General features: G+C 35.5%; 1 protein-coding gene across 3 annotated transcripts in view; it reads right to left on the bottom strand.

The window, feature by feature from the left end:
• Window positions 1-22,506, bottom strand: part of LOC150101255 (solute carrier family 35 member E1 homolog) — a 119,867-nt gene that overhangs the window by 58,146 nt on the left and 39,215 nt on the right. For all 3 annotated transcript variants that reach the window (XM_090402267.1, XM_090402266.1, XM_090402268.1), the window contains one exon: window positions 22,084-22,221. In XM_090402267.1, the coding sequence (XP_090258393.1) occupies window positions 22,084-22,221 (138 nt within the window). The remainder of the gene's footprint in view (window positions 1-22,083; window positions 22,222-22,506) is intronic.

The raw sequence follows: 22,506 nt of genomic DNA, 5'->3' as shown, positions 1-22,506 counted from the left end.
TTTTTGTTATCATTGATTTGTTTTATAATCTGATAAAGTTGTCTAATTTGTCCATTTTCTGCAGTATATTGTTCTTCTTTTGCTAATTTATCAATATATTTTCTCGTCAGCTCTTGCAGCGCTCTTTAAGTTTTTATTTAGTTCATTATTGCGATAGCTATGTATTTTGTATAATTGTTCTGAATTTGTATTGGTCATTAATGATTTAATCACTTTTCTCTCTTCAATGATCTTCCAAGTTTCTGCAGTTAACCATTCTTTATTTTTCTTTTTTCTTTGTTTACCAATTACATCTTTAGCAACTTCATTGTAGGTATTCCTGAAGTTTTTCCAATATTCTCCTACTTTTTGTTTATTATTTTAATGGTATAATAGAACACAGAAACTAAGTAAATAATTAATTTATTAACTTGATGCTGATATTTCGCTGGTATTATAACCAGCATCTTCAGAGCACAAAAACACTGTTTGTCACAATACGCGAGACTAAAACAACATGGTGTACTTAAACAAAATTGTAGCAGCAACACAAAGACTATAGTCCTGATTTTGGCGCCCTCTATCTGAAAAAAAAAAAAAAAAAAACGCTATCATATATTACTAGAAAAGTGCTAGTTTTTTCTTAATATGACTGTCTCCCAGATCTTCGGCAAGTTAATACAGTCATATTTGTTAAGATTTGGAGTATGTTTTAGGGCTTCTGTTGCCTCTAAGAACAATCTCTCTGATTTATATGGGTTTCTGTGTAGTACTTTTGTGTTTTTCCAGTTGATCCTGTGTGCAGGGGTATCCAGAGCATGGTCTGCTAGGTCCGACTTCCCATAATGATAATTCCGGACGTATCGTTTATGTTCGCTGATGCGGATATTCACAGTTCTTCCTGTTTGACCGTAGTAGGCTTGATTGCATGAGCAGGGTACTTGGTAGACTCCTGGATGTGATAAAGGAGGAATGCTGTCCTTGGGTGAGTGGATGAGGGTAGCTAATTTGCTACATGGTCTGAATGTAGTGCGTAGTTTATGTTTATTGAGAATTCTTGAGATCTTTTCGGATGTGCCTTTAATAAGGGATGGTGGGAGGGGTTTCTTAGGAGTGTTTAGTATTTTGTTTATTTTTTGTGGATTGTAGCCGTTGGCCAAGAATGTGTGGCGTAAGTGAGTCAGTTCAGCAGTAAGAGCCTTGTCATTTGAACAGATTGCTCTTGCTCTATGGGTTAGCGTTTTTAATATGCCATATTGTTGAGAAGGATGATGGTGTGATTGTTTGTGTAAGTATCTGCCTGTATGTGTGGATACCGGCACCAAAAGAAGTTCGAAAATCTACAACAACGGAACACCATACAACAACCGCAATTACAACAAGACCTCGTCGTCGTGAATCTATCGTCACTCACCTTAAGCAAAGAAGCCACGACTGCTTTAAGTCGAGGGCACAACTTTGCCATAACTCCCAAGCAAGTTCCAAATGCCGAAATAATGCGTCCATCGAACGAGGAATTTACGACCTGCCTCCAACAATAGCTAACAACATACGTTTAGATGTGGCCAACATCCTAATCAAGTCCAAGCCTCCCAAAAATAATATCCCACATAAGGAATTCATTGCTATAAAAGAGCTACACAACAACAGCCAGATTACCATAACAAAAGCAGACAAAGGAAATGCAACCGTGGTGATGGACACAACTGAATATGAAAACAAAATGCACACATTATTACAAGATCAGTCAACATACAAAATTATAGATCGCAATCCCACCAACACACAAAAGAATAAGGCACGAAAATTATTAAAAAAAGTCACTTCCTGGCCCAAAGACACAGTTAACAAACTCAAACCCTTCCATGTTAAAACACCGAGGATCTATGGATCACCAAAAATTCACAAACCAGACACACCCCTACGCCCAATTGTGGACAGTATAAATAGTCCCACATACAAACTGGCTAGACATTTAGCGAAGCTACTAGCCACTCTCACTAACAATTCTCACTAACAATCCTCCTTTGTCAAAAATTCAGCACACCTAAAAAGCATCTTACAACACCTCACCCTAAAAAGCTCAGACTTAATAGTAAGCTTTGACATCACTTCACTATTCACAAATGTACCACTAATAGAAACCCTCAATCTACTGAAGTCACACTTCCCCCCTGATATATTTGAACTTATTCAAATTCACAATACATGCAGGATATTTCACATGGAAAGGGAAAATATACAAACAAATTGATGGGACAGCCATGGGCTCCCCCCCAGCCAACTTTTACATATAACACCTGGAAAAACAAGCAATCAATACAGCCACTCTCAAACCAACACTTTGGCTACGCTATGTTGATGATGTACTTGCTATTTGGCCACATGGCCCTGAGACATTGAAAACATTCTTAGCACATTTAAATAGCCAACATCCAAAAATCCACTTTACTATGGAACTGGAAGCCAACAACTGTCTGCCCTTCTTGGATACACTCATCACACGTCTCCCAGATGGTTCCTTATCATTTTCAGTTTTCAGAAAACCCACACATACAGGCAAATACTTACACAAACAATCACACCATCATCCTTCTCAACAATATGGCATATTAAAAACGCTAACCCATAGAGCGAGAGCAATCTGTTCAAATGACAAGGCTCTTACTGCTGAACTGACTCACTTACGCCACACCTTCTTGGCCAACGGGCTACAATCCACAAAAAATAAACAAAATACTAAACACTCCTAAGAAACCCCTCCCACCATCCACCACAGGGAACTACAACAAAACAGTCACCATCCCTTACATTAAAGGCACATCCGAAAAGATCTCAAGAATTCTCAATAAACATAAACTACGCACTACATTCAGACCATGTAGCAAATTAGCTACCCTCATCCACTCACCCAAGGACAGCATTCCTCCTTTATCACATCCAGGAGTCTACCAAGTACCCTGCTCATGCAATCAAGCCTACTACGGTCAAACAGGAAGAACTGTGAATATCCGCATCAGCGAACATAAACGATACGTCCGGAATTATCATTATGGGAAGTCGGGCCTAGCAGACCATGCTCTGGATACCCCTGCACACAGGATCAACTGGAAAAACACAAAAGTACTACACAGAAACCCATATAAATCAGAGAGATTGTTCTTAGAGGCAACAGAAGCCCTAAAACATACTCCAAATCTCAACAAATATGGCTGTATTAACTTGCCGAAGATCTGGGAGACAGTCATATTAAGAAAAAACTAGCACTTTTCTAGTAATATATGATAGCGTTTTTTTTTTTTTTTTTTTTTTCAGATAGAGGGCGCCAAAATCAGGACTATAGTCTTTGTGTTGCTGCTACAATTTTGTTTAAGTACACCATGTTGTTTTAGTCTCGCGTATTGTGACAAACAGTGTTTTTGTGCTCTGAAGATGCTGGTTATAATACCAGCGAAATATCAGCATCAAGTTAATAAATTAATTATTTACTTAGTTTCTGTGTTCTATTATACCGTTAAAATAATAAACAACATTCTTCTACTTTGTTGTTTTCTACTGTTACACCTTCATTTTCCTCTATTTCTAACATATTGAATCTATTCTTTATCTCCAAATCAAACTTTTCTCCTGTTTCTTTAATTTTCAACTTTTCAATATCAAATGCAGTTCTCGAACTTCTTTTCTTTCTTAAAACACTTTTTAGTGATGAAGTTTAATTAAAACTTCACCACTAACAGAAGTAGTCAAAACCAACATCAGCACCACGTTTGACTCTCAGATTAAGCATGGATCTTACGAATTTACTATTGAAAGCAACACGATCAATTTGGTTTCGTGTACTGCCGTCTGGCATGATCCAAGTCAATTTATGTATTTCTCTATGCTTGAATTTACTTCCTCCAATAACAAAGTTGTTCATTTCACAAAAGGATACAAACATCATGCCATTTTCATTTTGGTCTCCACAAGCCTCGAAACCTAAGGAGTTTTCTTCTGCACATGATCTTTTACCCACTTTTGCATTAAGATCACCAATGAGCATTATCATATGTTTTGAAATAGAATTTATTACATTTTAGAGTTGTTCATTAAAGCATTCTTTTATTTCTTCATCTGCATCATTAGTAGGTGCTTAAACCTGCACAACAGAAAGTTTAATAAATAAATTTGGAATAAAACATGGTTTTTAAGATTCTCTCGTTTACTGGTTCCCATTCTCAGGCTTTTGGTTACTTTTGGGTTCGATATTAGTGCAACTCCTTTTTCATGCTTCTCTTCTGATCCAGAGTACAATGTTGCCTTCAGTTATAAGTCTATAAAAACCAGTCCATTTGAGTTCACTGATGCCTAAAATGTCTAACTTGTAATTGTCCATTTCATTTGTTACCTGCCTAGTTTTTCCTACCTGGTACAGTGTTCTGACATTCCATGATCCGATCTTTAAAATTTTTTGTTACTTCATAAGTGACTCTTTCAACAACAAGAGTTCTGAAAGGCTTTCCCCTTGGTGTGGTATATATACGTTATCCACATCAGACAAAGATAGATAACTGTCTTCTGGGGTCTCAAAAGTAATGTCTGTTGCCAGGAGCATTTGTTCATCCAGATTTGCAGTTTCCGTAATCAAACAATTTTTACAGGGATGGGCGATTAGCTCTTCTCCCAATCCCCGAAGGGGACTCAGCTATACCTCCAGGAACTCGGTCTCTATTTATCGCCTCTTACAATATACAGGAGTGTGGTTGGGATATTTTACTATCCACTCCAACACGAGGACAGTTTCATGGTACTTGATGTATTTTTATGTTCTTCAAGAATAACAGTGGATGGTCTCCTGAAATGTCCTAAATAACATAAATCACATGAGCACACTGCCGGAGAGGAAAAGCTGTCATTTGCTTATGAAAGAAAGGAGGAATCCTATGGACAGGTCAAAAGTCTACTTGAAGGTTAAAGGCTTAAATATCTAAGTTTAGGTACACCTTTGACAATAAAGGGTAGAAATACGAATAACTTTGTCATCAGAAGAAGATCAAGTCCTCTAACTACTCATGAGTTAATTTTCATATGTTATGGTTAACTGGACCGAAGTATTAGTTGACCATTGTTGCCCTACTGAATACTATCAAGATGCAAAGAAACAAGTTTTTTTTCGGTTGAAGATGATGAGTCGGCCAGTCTCTTACTAGGATGGCAGGGACTTTATTCCCAGAAAGTTGAGTTTTCATTCAAAACATTCACATTGGTTGGGACACACAGAGTTAACAAACAAAATACACAGACCTTAGAGTCCAAGTTGCTTTGGCTTTTCCAAAATAACAAAGGCAATTAGCTCAAATGAATCATTTATATCGCATTGAGAAATGTCTGTTGTGTGTGCATTCTTGAGTTGTAATTGTTTCCTAGTGAAGATTTTATGTCTTAAATACTTTTTTTCTAAGTTTTCTTTTCTCTCCAGCTCTACATGTGCAATAAAGATTCCAGATTTCCCCTTCCCTAAAGTATGGAAGCAAATGCAGTAAACCATGTATGATTCATTGCATTTTACTTTAAAATGCAATGGAATATTTTGGTTAAACATAAGAAGTAGTTTCCTAAATTAGTTGGCTTTTGTTATTTTCATAGCAGTCCATTCACTGAAATGGTAATTTTCTTGTTGTAATATAAAAGAATATGCTGGCACATATTCTTTTATATTACAACAAAAGAATATGCTGGCACTGCATAGTTAAGTAGGTGATTTGATGTTGTATATACCTGTGTTTTTTGTGAATTTAAGATTTTTATTTTGTTTGAAATCTGTCTGAAGACTCAATCTCTTAATAGGTTTAATGGGCATAAAGGGATGTTAAGGATAATAGTGGTTAGGTTATATATGAGATATCCTAGGATACGATCCTATGTGCAAGGTTTACTAAGAGTTTAGTTTCAGTGTTTATTTTGAATTTAAGCATTTTAACCATTTTAACAGTGTGTGTCATGACAGGCCTCCGAGACCTGTTATTATCAAGTAATTTATAGAAATACAAGTAGCCTAATGATGAAGATACTTCATGACTTGTGTGAGCAAACAAATTTGCATATACTTGGATTAATGATTAAAGAAGATAATTTCTTGGTATCTTTAATTCAAGGAAATGAGCTTCATATAAATGTGATTAATGAGTAATCTTATATGCACAGTCTGTTATATTTAGCAATTGTGTGTATTCTTACGCCAGGTTCACTGTTTTGCAAAATGAAAAGTCTGAGTTTCCAGGAGGTAAAAACCTTGTCACCTCTGTAAGAAACTGCAAGATCAGATTCAGTGGAAAAACCCTTATAAAGGTTTTTGACATATTAAGATTTGAACCTAGGTCTTTCCAACTAAACGGCATCATTATTTAGTGATTTATATATATATATATATATCAATCCATGGGCATAAGAGGTCAAAGAGGCAGACAAACTACATGGGCATAAAGTATTGTTGTTCTATGTCAAACCAAGAATAGTGATATTAGGAATGGATATAAATAATATTGCCTCTGACAATAATGTTTAACAAATTTGACAATGATGCAAATTTGGAAACGGTGATAAAGGAATGTTTCTGATACAGAATCCCTATATTGAAAACAAATACTGCTATGAGAAAATAATAATTAGTCTCAGTTCAAAGTTGCTAAGCACGAGTTTATGAATTTTCCAGACTTTCATAGAATCAGAAAACTCATGAGAGGCTGCACTCTCAAAAGATCACAATACATATTACATCTCACCTTGAAAAAATTGTTACTGAAGAGAAGATGCAAGAAATAAGAAAAGTCTCATTGACTATGTTATAATTGAAAGCAACGTGTTCTCATTGGTTCAAGACACAGGAGTATACAGAGGATTTGAAATGGGAAGTGATAACTATTTAGTTTTGAGAAAGATAAAAGTGAATTTCATATTGAAAAGAAAAATGTGTAAGACAGTTTTAAAATGAATTAAGATTGAGCAGCTTTCTGAGGTGAACCATAGACTCAAATACACAAATATCACTGAAGAAAAAATTAAAGAATTTGAAAACAAGAACCAAACTTTGGAGATTCAATGGCAAATCCTGAAGAAAACATTGATTAAGCCAGAGAGGCATGTGGTGAGGTTGCTGTAAAGATAGAAAAATCAGAGCCCCGTGGTGGACTCAGGAAGTTAAAGAGGCAGTTGAAGGAAAAAAGGAAGCATATCAAATCAGCCCAACCACTGAATACTGCTCTTACATATCGGATGGGGCCCCAAAAAGCTCGACTCAATACAGAGGAGAGCCATCGGACTTATTAGTGCCCCATCTCTTACCAACTCACTCCCTTCACTTTCACATAGACAATCAGTCTCTGCACTATATGTATTCTACAAATATTTCCATGGAAAATGTTCATCTGAAATAGCATCAATAATTCCCCCACTAGTACTAAGCTTATTGAAACATGTGCAGCTGCTGCTTAGCATCCCTTCACAGTGCACCATGAAACCCACAGAACAAGTTTCTTTTCCTGCTCCTTCATCCCTGCAGCTGCTGTACTATGGAATAGTACAGCAGTCTTTGCTCTGATCCCAAGGAATACAATATACAGACTTTTAAATCAAATGTGAACAAGTACCTTCTTTCCCAACCAACCACCCATACACGGTACTAATGTACTAGAGGTCGATCAACCAACCACTCGTGTATGGTCTCAACATAAAAAAAAAAATAAAATAAAATAAAAAGTTCCTGGCAAGTAAGTCAGCTTTTACTTTTAGAGAATAGAGAGAATAATGTAAGAAAGCAAAGAACAGCAAAACTAGCTAAACAAAAGTCCTGGGAAAACTTGGGTAAGAACAAAAAAATAAATATCAGGAAGGTGACAAAATATGATGGAGGCTATTGAAAAAGCTTAAAAATTGAGCAAAAAGTACTGTAAAATGAATCGGAGATGATAAAAGTGAATTGAAATTGTGATGTGACTAGTGGTGTACCACAGGGCTCTGTTCTTGGACCACTGCTTTTCAATTTGTTCATCAATGATATAGGAAAGGATCTGAGAGGAAGTGTTCACTTGTTTGCTGATGATGCAAAGTTGGGTAGAGCAATTGTGAGTGCACAGGATGTCAAAATGTTACAGGATGATTTGGATAGTTTGGAGGACTGGGCTAGGAAAAATGGATGTCAATTTAATGTGGCAAAGTATAAGGTTATGCACTTTGGGGTGAAAAGAATAGCAGCAGTATATCGCATTGGTGGAACCGTACTCCAGGAGATTGATGAGGCCAGGGATTTGGGAGTATTGGTGGATAGGGAATTGAAGTTTAGGGGGCACATTGCAAAAGTGACTAAATCAGCTCATCAAATCACTTGGCTTCTGAAAAATACTTTAACATGCAGAGACAAACAAGTTGTTGTTCCTCTGTATCGAGCCTTGATAAGATCCCATCTGGACTACTGTGCCCAGTTATGGGCACCAGGGTTTCTTTGTGATGGGGAGGAAGTGGAGAGGATCCAGAGACGAGTGACCAAGATGATAGAAGGTCTGTGGAATGAACCTTATGAGAATAGGTTGAAGATTTGTGGGTTGCAGAGATTGGACGATAGGCGAAGGAGGGGTGATATGATTGAGACATTCAAATTACTGAAGGGTTTCTACAAGATTGATCCAGAAGCTATTTTTGAAAATATGACTGGTGGTGGGAGGACTAGGGGCCATGCATGGAAACTGGGCAAGAGCGTGGTTGACAAGGGTGTTAGAGCTAGGTTTTTTACTTGGAGAGTGGTGAATGACAATAAGCTTCCAGAGTCTGTTGTGGGTGCTACGACCGTGAATGAGTTCAAGGCAAGGTATGATAGATACTGTGTCAATGTCGAATAGTTGTTCTTGACATGATATTAGGGCCTCCCTCGATGAGTCTGTCGACTCCTTGGAGTTGCCCGGAACAATAATAATAATAATAATTGAAAACTGAACATAATGACATTCTAGATGTCTGGTGTAAATACACTGAAATACTGCTTAATGAAACAAACAGCATAAGATGATGATAAAAAATCTCCCAACAGTAATGGAGATACAAATACATATCCATACTTGAAGTAGAAAAAGTCATCAAACACATGAAATGTGAAAAGGCAGCTGGAGTAGATGAAATTTGGACAGAAATGCTGAAATATAGAGGTATAAAAGTTTTACAGTGGCTGCATTGCATAATTCAGAAGACCTGGTTAGAGGGACAAATTCCAGATGACTGGAGCAGACCTCTCACAGTACCCATCTATAAAAAGGAAAATAAAACTGAATGTGAGAATTACAGAGATATTTCCCTGCTGAGTGTTGCTGGTAAGATTTATGAAAGTATACTTGAGAAATGGCTAACAAAAATTGTGAAAGTGAAGCTTGGTGAAGAACAAGCTGGATTCAGGTCAAATAGAGGTTGTCAGTATCAGATTTTCACTTTAAGACAAATAGGTAAGAAATCTTGGGAATATAACAAGGATTTGTATTTAAGTTTTGTTGATCTGGAAGGGTCAAAGCTGTATAACTGAGAGGAGACCTCCGCATAGCCTTTAAAAGGAATGCGGACAACCGACCACGGCTTCTGGCCTAATGTCCAATCCTCACCTTATCGTGGTGCACCCTGATGGGTATCTATCTGGATACTGAAAGAACGAGGATGGGCTGGCAATTTTGGATTTAGCCGACCAAATTGTATTCTTATTGGTTTAAACCAAAATACAAAATTTCATGCTGGCTGGGGCATTGCCCAGTTGTTTATGCCAGGGAACCAGGGCAAACAGCTAAAAGTCAGCTACTGGAACAAATCTGAAAACACACCACAACTCAACATCACCAGAGTTAAAGATCAGTACTATCAACATAAGAAGCCTGAATGGTAAAGAAAGGGAGCTAGCTGAGAAAGTAGATTAGTACCGGATCAACATAAATACATAATACTGAAACAAAAAGGACAAAAACTGGTGAGATCTATCTGAGCAATAAATACGAAATGTTATATTCAGGCAACGACAATTAAGGAAAAGAAAGAGTAGCCATAGTATTCAACACTAAATACGAGGCTAATCTTCTTGAATGGCAGGCAGTCTCAAGTAGAATGATGTGGGCAAATATGAGAATGGGGAACTGGACAATGAGCCTTATTTGTGCCTATGGTCCCACAGAAGGTTTCACTAAGGTAGAAATGGAGGAATTTTTTGAGGCTTTAGGGAAAGCAACTGACACAATGAAAAAGGAAAAGTTGGTCTTTGTTAGGATCTAAATAGCAGAGTAGGAAATGATTGTCAGACATACAAAAATATTTTGGGAAAATTTGGAGAAAAAAGCAAAGCTAATAAAACAGCAAATACCTGTTGGATTTCTGCTCAGGACATGGACTGGTTATTATAAACACCATATTCCAACATAAAAATGTGCACAAATGCACATGGAGAGAAGAGGCAAAGAATAAGAAAAGTCTCATTGACTATGTTATTGTCAATAGTGATGTTTTCTCTAAGGTGCAGGACACCAAAGTGAACAGAGGATTTGAAATTGGAAGTGATCACAATTTAGTCTTGAGCAGGATAAAATTCAATTTCATATTGAAAAGAAAAACATGTAAGAAAGTTTAAAGCAAATAAAAGTTGATCAGAAGTCTCAGATGTAAACTGTAGACTAAAATAGATAGAGATTATGGAATCAAAAATGAAAGAGTTTGAGAACAGGAACCAAACCTTGAAGAAAACCCTGATTGATTCAGCCAGAGAGTCATGTGGTGAGGTTGTCTGCAAGGATAGAAAAATCAGAACTCCATGGTGGACACAGGAAGTTAAAGAGGTAATGAAGGAAAAGAAGAAAGCATATAGAATATTTCTGGCAAATAAGTCAGCTTGTGCTCTTAGAGAACACACAGACAAATGTAAGAAAGCTAAACACTGTGTAAAACTAGCTAAACAAGAGTCATGGGAAGACTTTGGAAAGAACACAGAAAATAAATATCAAGAAGGTGGCAAGATATTCTGGAGGTAGTTGAAGAAGCTCAGAAATGGAGGAAAGAGTGTTGTGAAAGGAATTAAAGATGATATAAGTGACATAAAACAGGAGAAAAAAGATATTCTTGAAGTATGGAGTAACTACTTCAAATATTTGCTAAATGAAAAAAGCACAGTGGTAAATAACACTCAACAGGTATATAGTCAGGAATATATATCCATATTTGAAGTAGAAAAAGCCATCAAAGGCTTGAAATCTGGAAAGGCAGCAGGAGTAGATGATATTCGACCAGAAATGCTCAAGTATGGAGGTTTAAAAGTCTTACAGTGGCTGCAATGGATAATTCAGAAGGCCTGGACAGAGGGACAAATTCCCGATGATTGGATTAGAGCATTCATAGTACCCAGGTATAAAAAAAAAAAGAAATAAAATTGAATGTGAAAATTACAGAAGTATTTCCCTACTGAGTGTTCCTGGTAAGATCTATGCAAGTATACTTGAGAAACGGTTGAGAAGAATTGTGGAAGAAAGCTTGGTGAAGAACAAGCTGGATTCAGGCCAAATAGAGGCTGACAGGATCAATATTCACTTTACGACAAATAGTTGAGAAATCATGGGAATATAACAAAGATCTGTATTTAAATTTTGTTGATCTGGAAAAGCCATATGACACGGAGCCAAGAGAGAAGCTATTCAAAACGCTACAGTTATATGGCGTCAATAGTGCATAATATCAAGCAATACTTAGTCTTTATTTGAGATGTAAGTCAGCAGTTAGAATTGAAGTACAGGAAGATGGTTTAATATTAAATTTGGTATGAGACAAGGATGTACATTATACCATCTGTTATTCATTATCTATATGGATCACATCATGAGGGAAAGTGGCATTAAACCTGATATCAAAATTGGAGATGTTAATGTCAGCTCTTTGCTTTATGCAGATGATGTTATACTTCTAAATAAATCCGCTACAAGATTCCCTGACTAAATTGATAACTGTTGTAATAGTATGCTATCAAGATCAGCAATAACAAGACAAAGACAATGAAAATAGGCAAAATTGTTGAAAATGTCAACTGCATTGTGAATGGAGAACCCGTGGAACAAGTACAACATTTCAGCTATTTAGGCACGATTTTTAGTGAAGATGGTAAATTAAATATGGAAATAGACAACAGAATCAACAAAGCTGGTATGGTAGGAAGTCAACTGAATAAATTCATATGGAAGAAGAAAAAATTAGTCGGAACTAAATTAGTTGTATATATACAAGAAAGTGTTCAAACCACTTTTAACTTATGGATCTGAGAGCTGAGTCAGTAGTAAAACACTTGACCAAAGACTGCACATATGAGAATCCTGAGAAAGATTAGAGGCGTGAACAGATGGCGTCAATGGCAATATCATATTAAAAATGAGGATATTAGGAAAGAACATGACATTGTCAACATCCAGGAATGCATTAGCAGAGCTAATCTCAGGTGGTATGGTCACTTAAACAGAATGGGAGAGGAAATATTAGGAAAACAAGTGTTCTCCGACAGGTTAGCAGGAAAATGACCCAGAGGAAGACCAAGATATAGGTGGATTGATATGGTACAAAGTGCCTTAGACCAGTGCTTCCCAAACTGTGGGCCGCAAGTTTTGTTGAGGGAGGCCATGAAATAATGAAAACAAAATGAAAATGTTTTAAGACTAAGTAGATTTTTTTTTATTTTAAAAGTAATGTATTTAATTTTTATTATTTATTATTTCTTTTTTTGTTCTGTTTTATATTTTGATGGAAAAAATCACACATTGGTGTTGGTTCACAAGTTTTGCTTCCTGCTTATTTCGGCAATAAATGAATATTAGTAAATACTGTATATGTTGATTCATATAAGTTTCATTTCAAAGGAATTGGTAAGAAGCACAAAAAGCTTACAAACCCAAAATCTTGAATATAAATTATATTCAATATAAATACAATAAATATTATAATAATATATGTCTATATTATGATTTTTTTTTCGATACGCGTCATGAAATATTTTAATTTTTTCAAAAGGGGGGGGCTGGCATCCATAAAATTGGGAAGCACTGGTCTAGAATAGCGCTTCCCAAACCATGGGCCATGGCCCCTTGGGGACCATAGGTTTTGTTGAGGGGGGCTGTAAAAAAAAATCAGCTAACGCCTTTTTATTCCCGTATACGGGGAGTAGGCGAGGCCATTTAGTCCTATCTAACTTTTGGAGACTGAGTGGGCAGTTCAATCTCCACTGGTACCAATCAGAGATAGATGGCACAAGGCTATCACTAATTAAGCGGTACTCAGTGAAGAGAGACGGCTCAAATGTGCCGCCATCTCGTGGTCCTTAACCCTAACACAATATATTTAATGTCTGAAATAATGTGGGTTCTACTGTCGATTTTCTTGAGTTTACAGGACGAAAAATCCGAGTTTCAGGGAGGAAAAACCTGCTTGCCCGTGCTAGAGATCGACTAACTCGGGAACTGGTCGAAAAAAGGCTTAGAAAAATTTTCTTTAGTCGCCGACTAGACTCGAAACCAAGTCTTCCTTCGTGCGGCCAAGCGGCGTGGTTGGCAAACGCCACATCCACTGAGCTACACAGGCTATTGGTTTTAAGACTAAGTAGATTTTTTTTATCGTAAAAGAAACATATTTAATTTTTATTATTTATTATTTCTTTTTTGTTATTTTTTATATTTTAATGTAAAAAAAATCTCACATTGGTGCGGGTTCACAAATTTTGTTTCCTGCGTATTTCGGCACTAAATGAATATTAGTAAATATATGCTAATTCATATGTTTCATTTCAAAGCAGAAATCTAAGAATTGCAGTTTCAAATATTTCACCTGATATTGACTTTTTGTGTAGCAGTATTGAATATATCACATCCATCCAAACATCCATCACATTAAATTGTCATTAAACTCCTTTTATGTTTTTAATTCTTTCTTTATTACTAATCGTTTTACATTTCATGTGCTTGTACTGCAAATGTACAATAACAATATATCTATCTGTATAAAAATATGAGATAATATGCCATGTCAAATGCGTATGTAAGATGCTAAAAATGTAATATTTGTGTTTGATTTTTAAATATTCACTGCATATGTTTTTGTATTGAATATAAATACAATAAATATTATAATAATATATGTCTATATTACGATTTTTTTTTTGAGAGGGGCCGTGAAATATTTTAATTTTTCCAAAGGGGGCCCTGACATCCAGAAGTTTGGGAAGCACTGCCTTAGACGATAGAAATATGAGATCTGACAATGTTGGAATCTTGACAAGCTTTACTTAAGGGTTTTAACTTCGCCTTAACCCCATGTTTCCTTCCAAAAATTGATATCATAGCACAAAGAGAAAAAGGAATTAGAAATCTACCGGACAACACGGCAGATCTTATCCATATAGAAAGTACAGCTTTACTATTAAAAAGCAGATTACCTCGTAGGAATCTACCTTACAATGAATACATTTGCCTTAAAAAGTTAGAGGATGATAAAAATATTGTCATAATGAAAGCGGATAAAGGCAATGCAACTGTCGTTTTAAATGCTACAGAATATGATAACAAAATGAAAAGTCTCCTGGAAGATACCAACACCTACAAACCCATAGACAGAGACCAGACTTGGCCTACACACAAAAAAAACAAATGATCTAATAAATAAAGTGCCTCTCTGGACGGAAGAACTTAAAAAATACTTACAATCAAAACTTCTTTTGATACCAAGAATATATGGTGTTCCAAAGGTCCATAAGACAGATATACCTTTAAGACCAATAGTAGATTGAAGAGATTCACCGACTTCCAACTTGGGGAAATACCTCACCAACATGATCTCACAACATATAGGAAAAACATCTTCCTTCATAAAAAATAGTAAACATTTCATAAAAAAAGTGAAAGATATACATATTGGTCCAACAGACATCTTAGCAAGTCTCGACATTATCAGCTTGTTTACAAACATCCCAAGACAAGAAATTTTGACTCTCCTAGAAGACCTCTTCCCTCCGGACATCTTGAATCCTTTTAAACATTGTATAAACAATACTTTTTTCACCTATAAAGATAGAATCTGGGAACAAAAAGAAGCACTGGCCATGAGTTCATCATTATCACCAGTATTAGCAAACCTATTTATGGAAAAATTTGAAAACAGTGCTCTTAAGAATTACCATAAAAAACCAAAAATATGGCTATGCTATGTGGACGATATTTTCATCATATTCAGTGGAACAACAGATGAATTTATCAATTTCAAAGATTATCTCAACAATTTGCACAACACCATAAAATTCACCTTAGAACAAGAAAAAAATAAAAAACTTTCTTTTTTGGATATTCTATTAGAAGTTAATGAAGAAAGTAAACTCTCCTTCTCAGTATATAGGAAGCCGACAAACACTGGAAGATTTCTAAATGCAACCTCACACTACCATCCTTCACAAAAAATAAACTTAATTAAAACTCTTTGAGACAGAGCATACAATATCTCCAGCACACAAGAAAGATGTAATGAAGAACTAAAATACTTAACACAAATTCTCCAACAGAATGGATATGAAACAAAAATCATCAAGAGAATCCTTAAAATGCCTCCAGCTAACAACACAATAAAACAGGATTACAAAAACGCAATCTTGCTTCCTTATATCAAAAATGTTACAGATAAGCTAGCCAAATTAATGAACAAACACAACATAAAAGTAGCCTTCCTTCCTATGGAAAAAATCTCAAGATTCCTACATCCACCAAAACCACCTCATCATTCTCTTAAAAAACCAGGAGTCTACAAAATCCATTGCTCTTGTGGGTTTTGCTACATAGGACAGACAGGAAGATCTGGAGAAATACGCATGGCTGAACACCAAAAAGATGTACAATACAAAAGAGAACAAAAAACGGGTCATGCTTTCCATACTACTTCCACTGGACATGATGTACTCTGGCAAAAAACGATGATGTCATACATAGAAAACAACAGTTATATAAGAAAACTTAAAGAAGCTGCTATATGCTAAAAAACCCAACCCAATGCAATAAAAATCAAGGTTTAATTCTCCAAGTGTGGTCAGCTCTAATAAAAAATCTACCTCAATCTGAGCTCGGACTGTATGAAAGAGAACAACACGTGACATCGTCTAGCATTGTTCAACGTCAATAATATTTTATATCTGCATTCTGTTATTTGAGTTTATCAATAGCCAGACGGTTATGATTTGTAGTTATTAATTTCTCTTGTTTAAACTTTAAGTTATACTATTTACCCCCGATGTAAATCCTACGATTTACGAAACTTGTCGGGAACTATTATTTCAGTGTTTTATATAACTGAATAATAAAAAAATGTGGTGTAATCACCGAAATATATCTTTTGAACAAATTAGCCACAGAAGTCTACGCCTGCAAGTAACAGACTGATTTGGAGGAAAATTGTAGATAGGAGGTTAGTAATGATGTAAATTTTTCATGTAGTACTATCATATCCTGTACACTACTTGAGGGTACATGGCAGGAATTTGATGATAATGATGTACATCTGGAAAATGCATATGACATGGTACCAAGAGAAAAGCTCTTGAAAACGCTACAGTTATATGATGTAAATGGGACATTATATATCAAGCAATACATAGCCTCCATTTAAGCTGTAAGTCAGCAGTTAGAATTGAAGGAGGTATAGGAAGATGGTTTGAGATAAAATCAAGCATGCAACAAAGGAGCACATTATCTCCACCTGTATTCATCTATATGGGTCAGATTATGAATTGGTATTAAATCATGATAACAAAACTGGTGATGTCAATCTTAGCTCTTTACTGTAGGCCCACAGATGCGAGACTCTTCCACACTTCTGCGCATGTCAAAAGAAGGAGAATCCATTCTGATAATAGAGTAATCAATTTGTTTCTTGGGATGAGTGTCTATTATTGTAAGTCGGAAAATTAGCTTTTCTTATAACAAAATTTTAGTTCTTAAAGTGGTAAGTATTTTGCTTGTACAACAGTTGGAAAATTTATGTATAAAACACGTGATTTCGATTGTTGGTGGCCAATTCATGCATTTCGTGGAATGAGTGTTTATTATTGTAAGTTAGAAAATTAGCTTTCCTTTTATGAAAATTCTAGTTGAAAGTTTATTTTTCACTTGGTTAGAATGTGATAAATTTAGTTTAATCCTTTATCCAAGTGTGAGCAAACAAAGTTTACGCCTGAAAGTATCTTCAGGACTATGGTAAGGTGGTGCAACACCAGGACAACTCCTTGCAAAGGTGGAGCAAGCTACTATCATTCCTATCTCAGTATCTCCCATAAAGTGGTATCTCCACTTGGGCCTGGCTTCCACTGAAGAGACCTCAATAAAGGTTGAAACTAGTCTGGGTAGTGGCCCTTCCCTTAATGCATAACATTAGACATATCTGCAAGGAGATGTGTTTTGAATTATAGGAGATACTGAAATAGGATTGTTGTTAGCTTGCTCCATCTTTGCAAGGAGTGCCCTGGTGTTGCACCACCTTACCATAGTCGTGAAGATACTTTCAGGCGCAAACTTTGTTTGCTCACACTTGGATAAAGGATTAAACTAAATTTATTACATTCTAACCAAGTGAAAAATAAACTTTCAACATCTTTCTCTAAATCCAGAGTAATTTAATAAAAAGGTGGCACACTATTTGGCAACTCCTATAGGTAGAGATGACTTTGCTAATGCTTCTGGCTGGTATCTCCACTTGGGCCTGGCTCCCACTGAAGAGACCTCAATAAAGGTCGAAACTAGTCTGGGTAGTGGTCCTTCCCTTAATGCATAACATTAGACATATCCACAAGGAGATGTGTTTTGCATTATGGGAGATACTGAGATAGGAATGATAGTAGCTTGCTCCAACTTTGCAAGGAGTCGCCCTGGCGTTGCACCACCTTACCCCAGTCCTGAAGATACTTTCAGGTGCAAACTTTGTTCGCTCACACTTGGATAAAGGATTAAACTAAATTTATTAGAAAATTCTAGTTCTTAGTGGTTTTGCTTGTTGTACAAGCAAACTATTTTGCTTGTACAACAGCTGGAAAATTTATGTATAAAGCACGTGACTTCGAGTGTTGTGACCAATTCGTGCATCCTTTATTTCTTTCTCCCCTTCAGCATTAATCGACTCTTCTTGGCACAAAGCCAGGTTCTACGAAGTTCGGGTGTACAATACTTTATGCAGATGATGTTATACTTCTCCTGGCAGGTAAGTCAGATTGTGCTCTTAGAGAATAATGTAAGAAGGCAAATCACATTGTAAAACTAGCTAAACAAAAGTGATGGGAAGACTTTGGAAAGAACACAGAAAATAAATATCAAGAAGGTGGCAAGATATTCTGGAGGTTGTTAAAGAAGCTCAGAAATGAAGGAAAGAGTGCTGTAAAAAGAATTAGTGTTGATAAAGGTGACATGAAAATAGAAGAAAAACTCAATCAACATCCATCATCTGTACCTAATTTCCGAATTTTGGAAACCCCACAATTTACAAATCAGGTCATGCCTACAACCAATAAGCGACAATAAATGCCCTTTTTTGGCAGATACAACATGCGGTCATGACATAGCCCTACACCCATTCCGAAAATGTTCCGATGATGGTCACACGGCCGAAACGGCTCGCACTCCATTAACACTCTCCCCCACCCAGTTTTCCCATAAAACCCTTCCCCAAAAAAGCGCCCTTAAGTACAATAATATATATACATATTTGTATATATATTATTTTAAAAAAAACGAGATTTTCAAAAAAAAAAATTATTCTTCCCATCTTGATACAAACACTCCCCCTCCTTTTTTAACAACCTAACAGCAGAAGTATGGAGAATGAGGTCATCCTCGCATCTAAACAAGGAATGTACAAAATTTTCTTCCTAAATTATTCTGCTATATTTTTCCTTTAAAATACACTTATAATGCCCTAAAAATTTCTTGACGAAAAACCCAATGTATTTAAAATAAGTGACAATCCTAAACAAAAACAGGCTATAATAGCAATAAAAATAATAGTTTTTTTTTTAAGAGGAGTAACATGGGAATTTTCTCAGAAATAAATACCATAGAAGAAAAAGATATCCTTGAAGTATGGAGTAATTACTTTGAAAAATTGCTAAATGAAACAAGCAGTAAAGACAGCACAGTGGTAAAAAACACTGACCAGGCATGCAGTCAGGAATACATATCCATACTTGAAGTAGAAAAAGCCACCAAAAGCCTTAAATGTGGAAAGGCAGCAGGAGTAGATGATATTCGACCAGAAATGCTCAGGTATGGAGGAATAAAAGGGGGGCATTGCTTAGTTCCGAAGGCATGGACAGAGGGAGGAATTTCAGATGATTGGAGTAGAGCTCTCACAGTACCCATATATAAAAAGGGAAATAAAACTGAATGTGAGAATTACAGCGGTATTTCTCTACTAGTGTTCCTGGTAAGATTTATGCAAGTATACTTGAGAAACAGTTCAGAAGGACTGTGGAAGAGAAGCTTGATAAAGAACCAGCTGGATTCAGCCAAATAGAGGCTGTCAAGATCAGATTTTCACTTTACAACAAATAGTTGAGAAATGATGGGAATATAATAAAGATATTTAAGTTTTGTCAACTGGAAAAGGCATATGACAAGGTGCCAAGAGAGAAGCTATTCAAAATGCTACAGTTATATGGTGTCAATAGGGAATAATATCAAGCAATACTTAGTCTTTATTTGAGTTGTAAGTCAGCAGTTAGAATTGAAGTACAGGAAGATGGTTTAATATTAAATCTGGTGTGAGACAAGGATGTACATTATCCCATCTGTTATTCATTATCTATATGGATCACGTCATGAGGGAAAGTGGCATTAAACCTGATATCAAAATTGGAGATGTTAACCTCAGCTCTTTGCTTTATGCAGATGATGTTATACTTCTAAATAAATCCGCTACAAGATTCCCTGACTAAATTGATAACTGTCGTAATAGATATGCTATGAAGATCAGCTATAACAAGACAAAGACAATGAAAATATCAACTGCACTGTGAATGGAGAAGCTATAGAACAAGTAAAACATTTCCGCTATTTAAGCATGATTTTTAGTGAAGATGGGAAATTAAATTCTGTTGTCTATTTCCAATATGGAAATAGACAACAGAATCAACAAAGCTGGTATAGTAGGAAGTCGAATGAAAAATTTTATATGGAAGAAGAGAGAAATTAGCCAAAACACTAAATTAGCGCTATACAAGATAGTGTTCAAACCAATGTTAACTTATGGATCTGAGAGCTGGGCCAGAAGTAAATCACTTGACCATAGACTAGAGACCGCAGATATGAGAGTCGTGAGAAAGATTATGGGGATGAACAAATGGCATCAATGGTAATATCATATTAAAAATGAGGATATTAGGAAAGAACTTGACATTGTCAGCATTCAGGATTGCATTAGCAGAGCTAATCTCAGGTCACTTAAACAGAATGGGAGAGGAAAGATTAGCAAAACAAGTGTTCTCTTACAGGTTGGCAGGAAATCGACCCAGAGGAAGACCAAGATATGGGTGGATTAATTCAGTAAAAAGTGCCTTAGAAGACAGAAATATAAGATCTAATAATGTTGGAGTCTTGACAGGTAACAGACTGATTTGGAGGAAAAACTGTAGATAGGAAGTTAGTAATGATGTAAATTTTTCATGTAATACTATCATATCCTGTACACCACTTAAGTATATATATCAGGAATTTGATGATGATATTACCTTTTTCTCTTATTTGCAAAACTTTGCAGATGATATTCTGTTGATCTGTCCTTATACTCAACATTCTTAGACAGTCAGTCCCTGACTCACATCTTGAGACTGTTACTTGCCGTTGTAATTTGTTTAACATTTTCTTATCGTCCAGATAACCAGGTGACAATATCAATGCTGGTGTATAAGGTACTGATCAGTATCTTATGAAGTGACACTATGACCTCTTTGTCCATGTTCTTTGCATGGCAGCAATTTTCTGGATAACAACTGTTATAATTTTTGCAATGTCTCTCCTGAACTTCCCAGATCTCTCACTTCTTAAAGCAAAGTTCCATCTCTTCTGGTCAGAGTATATGACTTTATTATGAGTGGCAACACTGAATTGACATCCCCATTCATGTGTTCAAATTGTCCCTCAATGACTTCTTAATCTTGCTAGAATCATCCAAAGAATAATATATGGATGATTCTGGCAAGATTAATAATCTATTCAGAAATAAACAAGCAGGATTTCTATGTCATTCCAGTGCAATTTCCCTAATCCAGTAGGATAAATAATGGCTTACAGGTTACCAAAGAATTCATCATTCATAACTTTCCAAAGATAGAGATATTTGTTTATTATCTCTGAGTTCTATGCATGACTACATGAATTTGCCTGTAGAGGCTCATAATCTGCACATCAACTCTTCATATTCCCTTCTCTCAGAATTCTAAGGTCACATAATTTTTTTCCTCCCTCTTTAGAAGTTAATAAAATTGAATAGCTGAGCAAACCCTGGTGTTACCTAAACAAAACTTAAATGTAATCAAAATTAATCAGTAACATAAGATGGAAATATGTACAACATACAATCAGTGTTTCTTAATTTTAGTGAAATAAAATTTGATTTGAAATAGAATTCATGCAGTTTTCTATTGAATATAAAAATATGAAGACATACTCAGAAGCAATAATGTATAAGTAAATATTGTTGCTTGTGTGTGTGTGTGTGTGTGTGTGTGTGTGTGTGTATATATATGGGCAAGAAAGGCTGATGGAAGGAAAAAATTAAACCTCTTAAATAAATTAAATAAAGGAATCTAATGGCACAGTAATTAGATATAATGCAATATTATTGCATTCCTTTTCTAATTTCTACATGCGGAAAGGTAACAAGCAATCAAAAATTTCATTTATTGCAAACAGAATTATTGTATAAGAAAAATGCATGTGATAATTTTCAAATGTAATCATATATATGCATATATATTTACAAAATTTTAAATGTCAAAATATGCATTTAACATTATGAGAAACACATGTAATGATACATACAGGAAATTAAAAAAACTGTTATTACCTTTTTAGAAAATATGTGCTGTAAAGAGAAACCCACAGTAGCCAATAAGGCACTTATAAGCCCAACCATATTAAAAGATATCTCTGTAATAGTTGCTATTAATACTCCAATTATGATAGGTACAAGAGATAAATATACCTATGACAGAAAAAGAATATTAACTCTTTATAAGAAATAAAAGACTATTAAATCTTCACAAAAAAATAAAATAAAACTATTATCCACATTATCCAATCAAGAAGAATGAATATAAAATCTGTGTGTGTGTGTGTGTGTGTGTGTGTGTGTGTGTGTGTGTGTGTGTGTGTGTGTGATTCATAAACTTTAGTAAAGACACAAATAATAAAAGATATATAAAATTTAAACTCTTAAACTGCACAGATTTTCAGATCTCAAGCAATCTTTTGTGACATATACCTATAC

Source organism: Typopeltis vanoorti, chromosome 12 (genome assembly GCF_054136105.1).
Source record: "Typopeltis vanoorti isolate ZY-2024b chromosome 12, IOZ_Tvanoo_1.0, whole genome shotgun sequence".
NCBI lineage: Eukaryota > Metazoa > Arthropoda > Arachnida > Uropygi > Thelyphonidae > Typopeltis > Typopeltis vanoorti.
The sequence above is the reverse complement of the archived record's forward strand: the minus strand, read 5'-3'. Positions and strand labels throughout refer to the sequence as shown.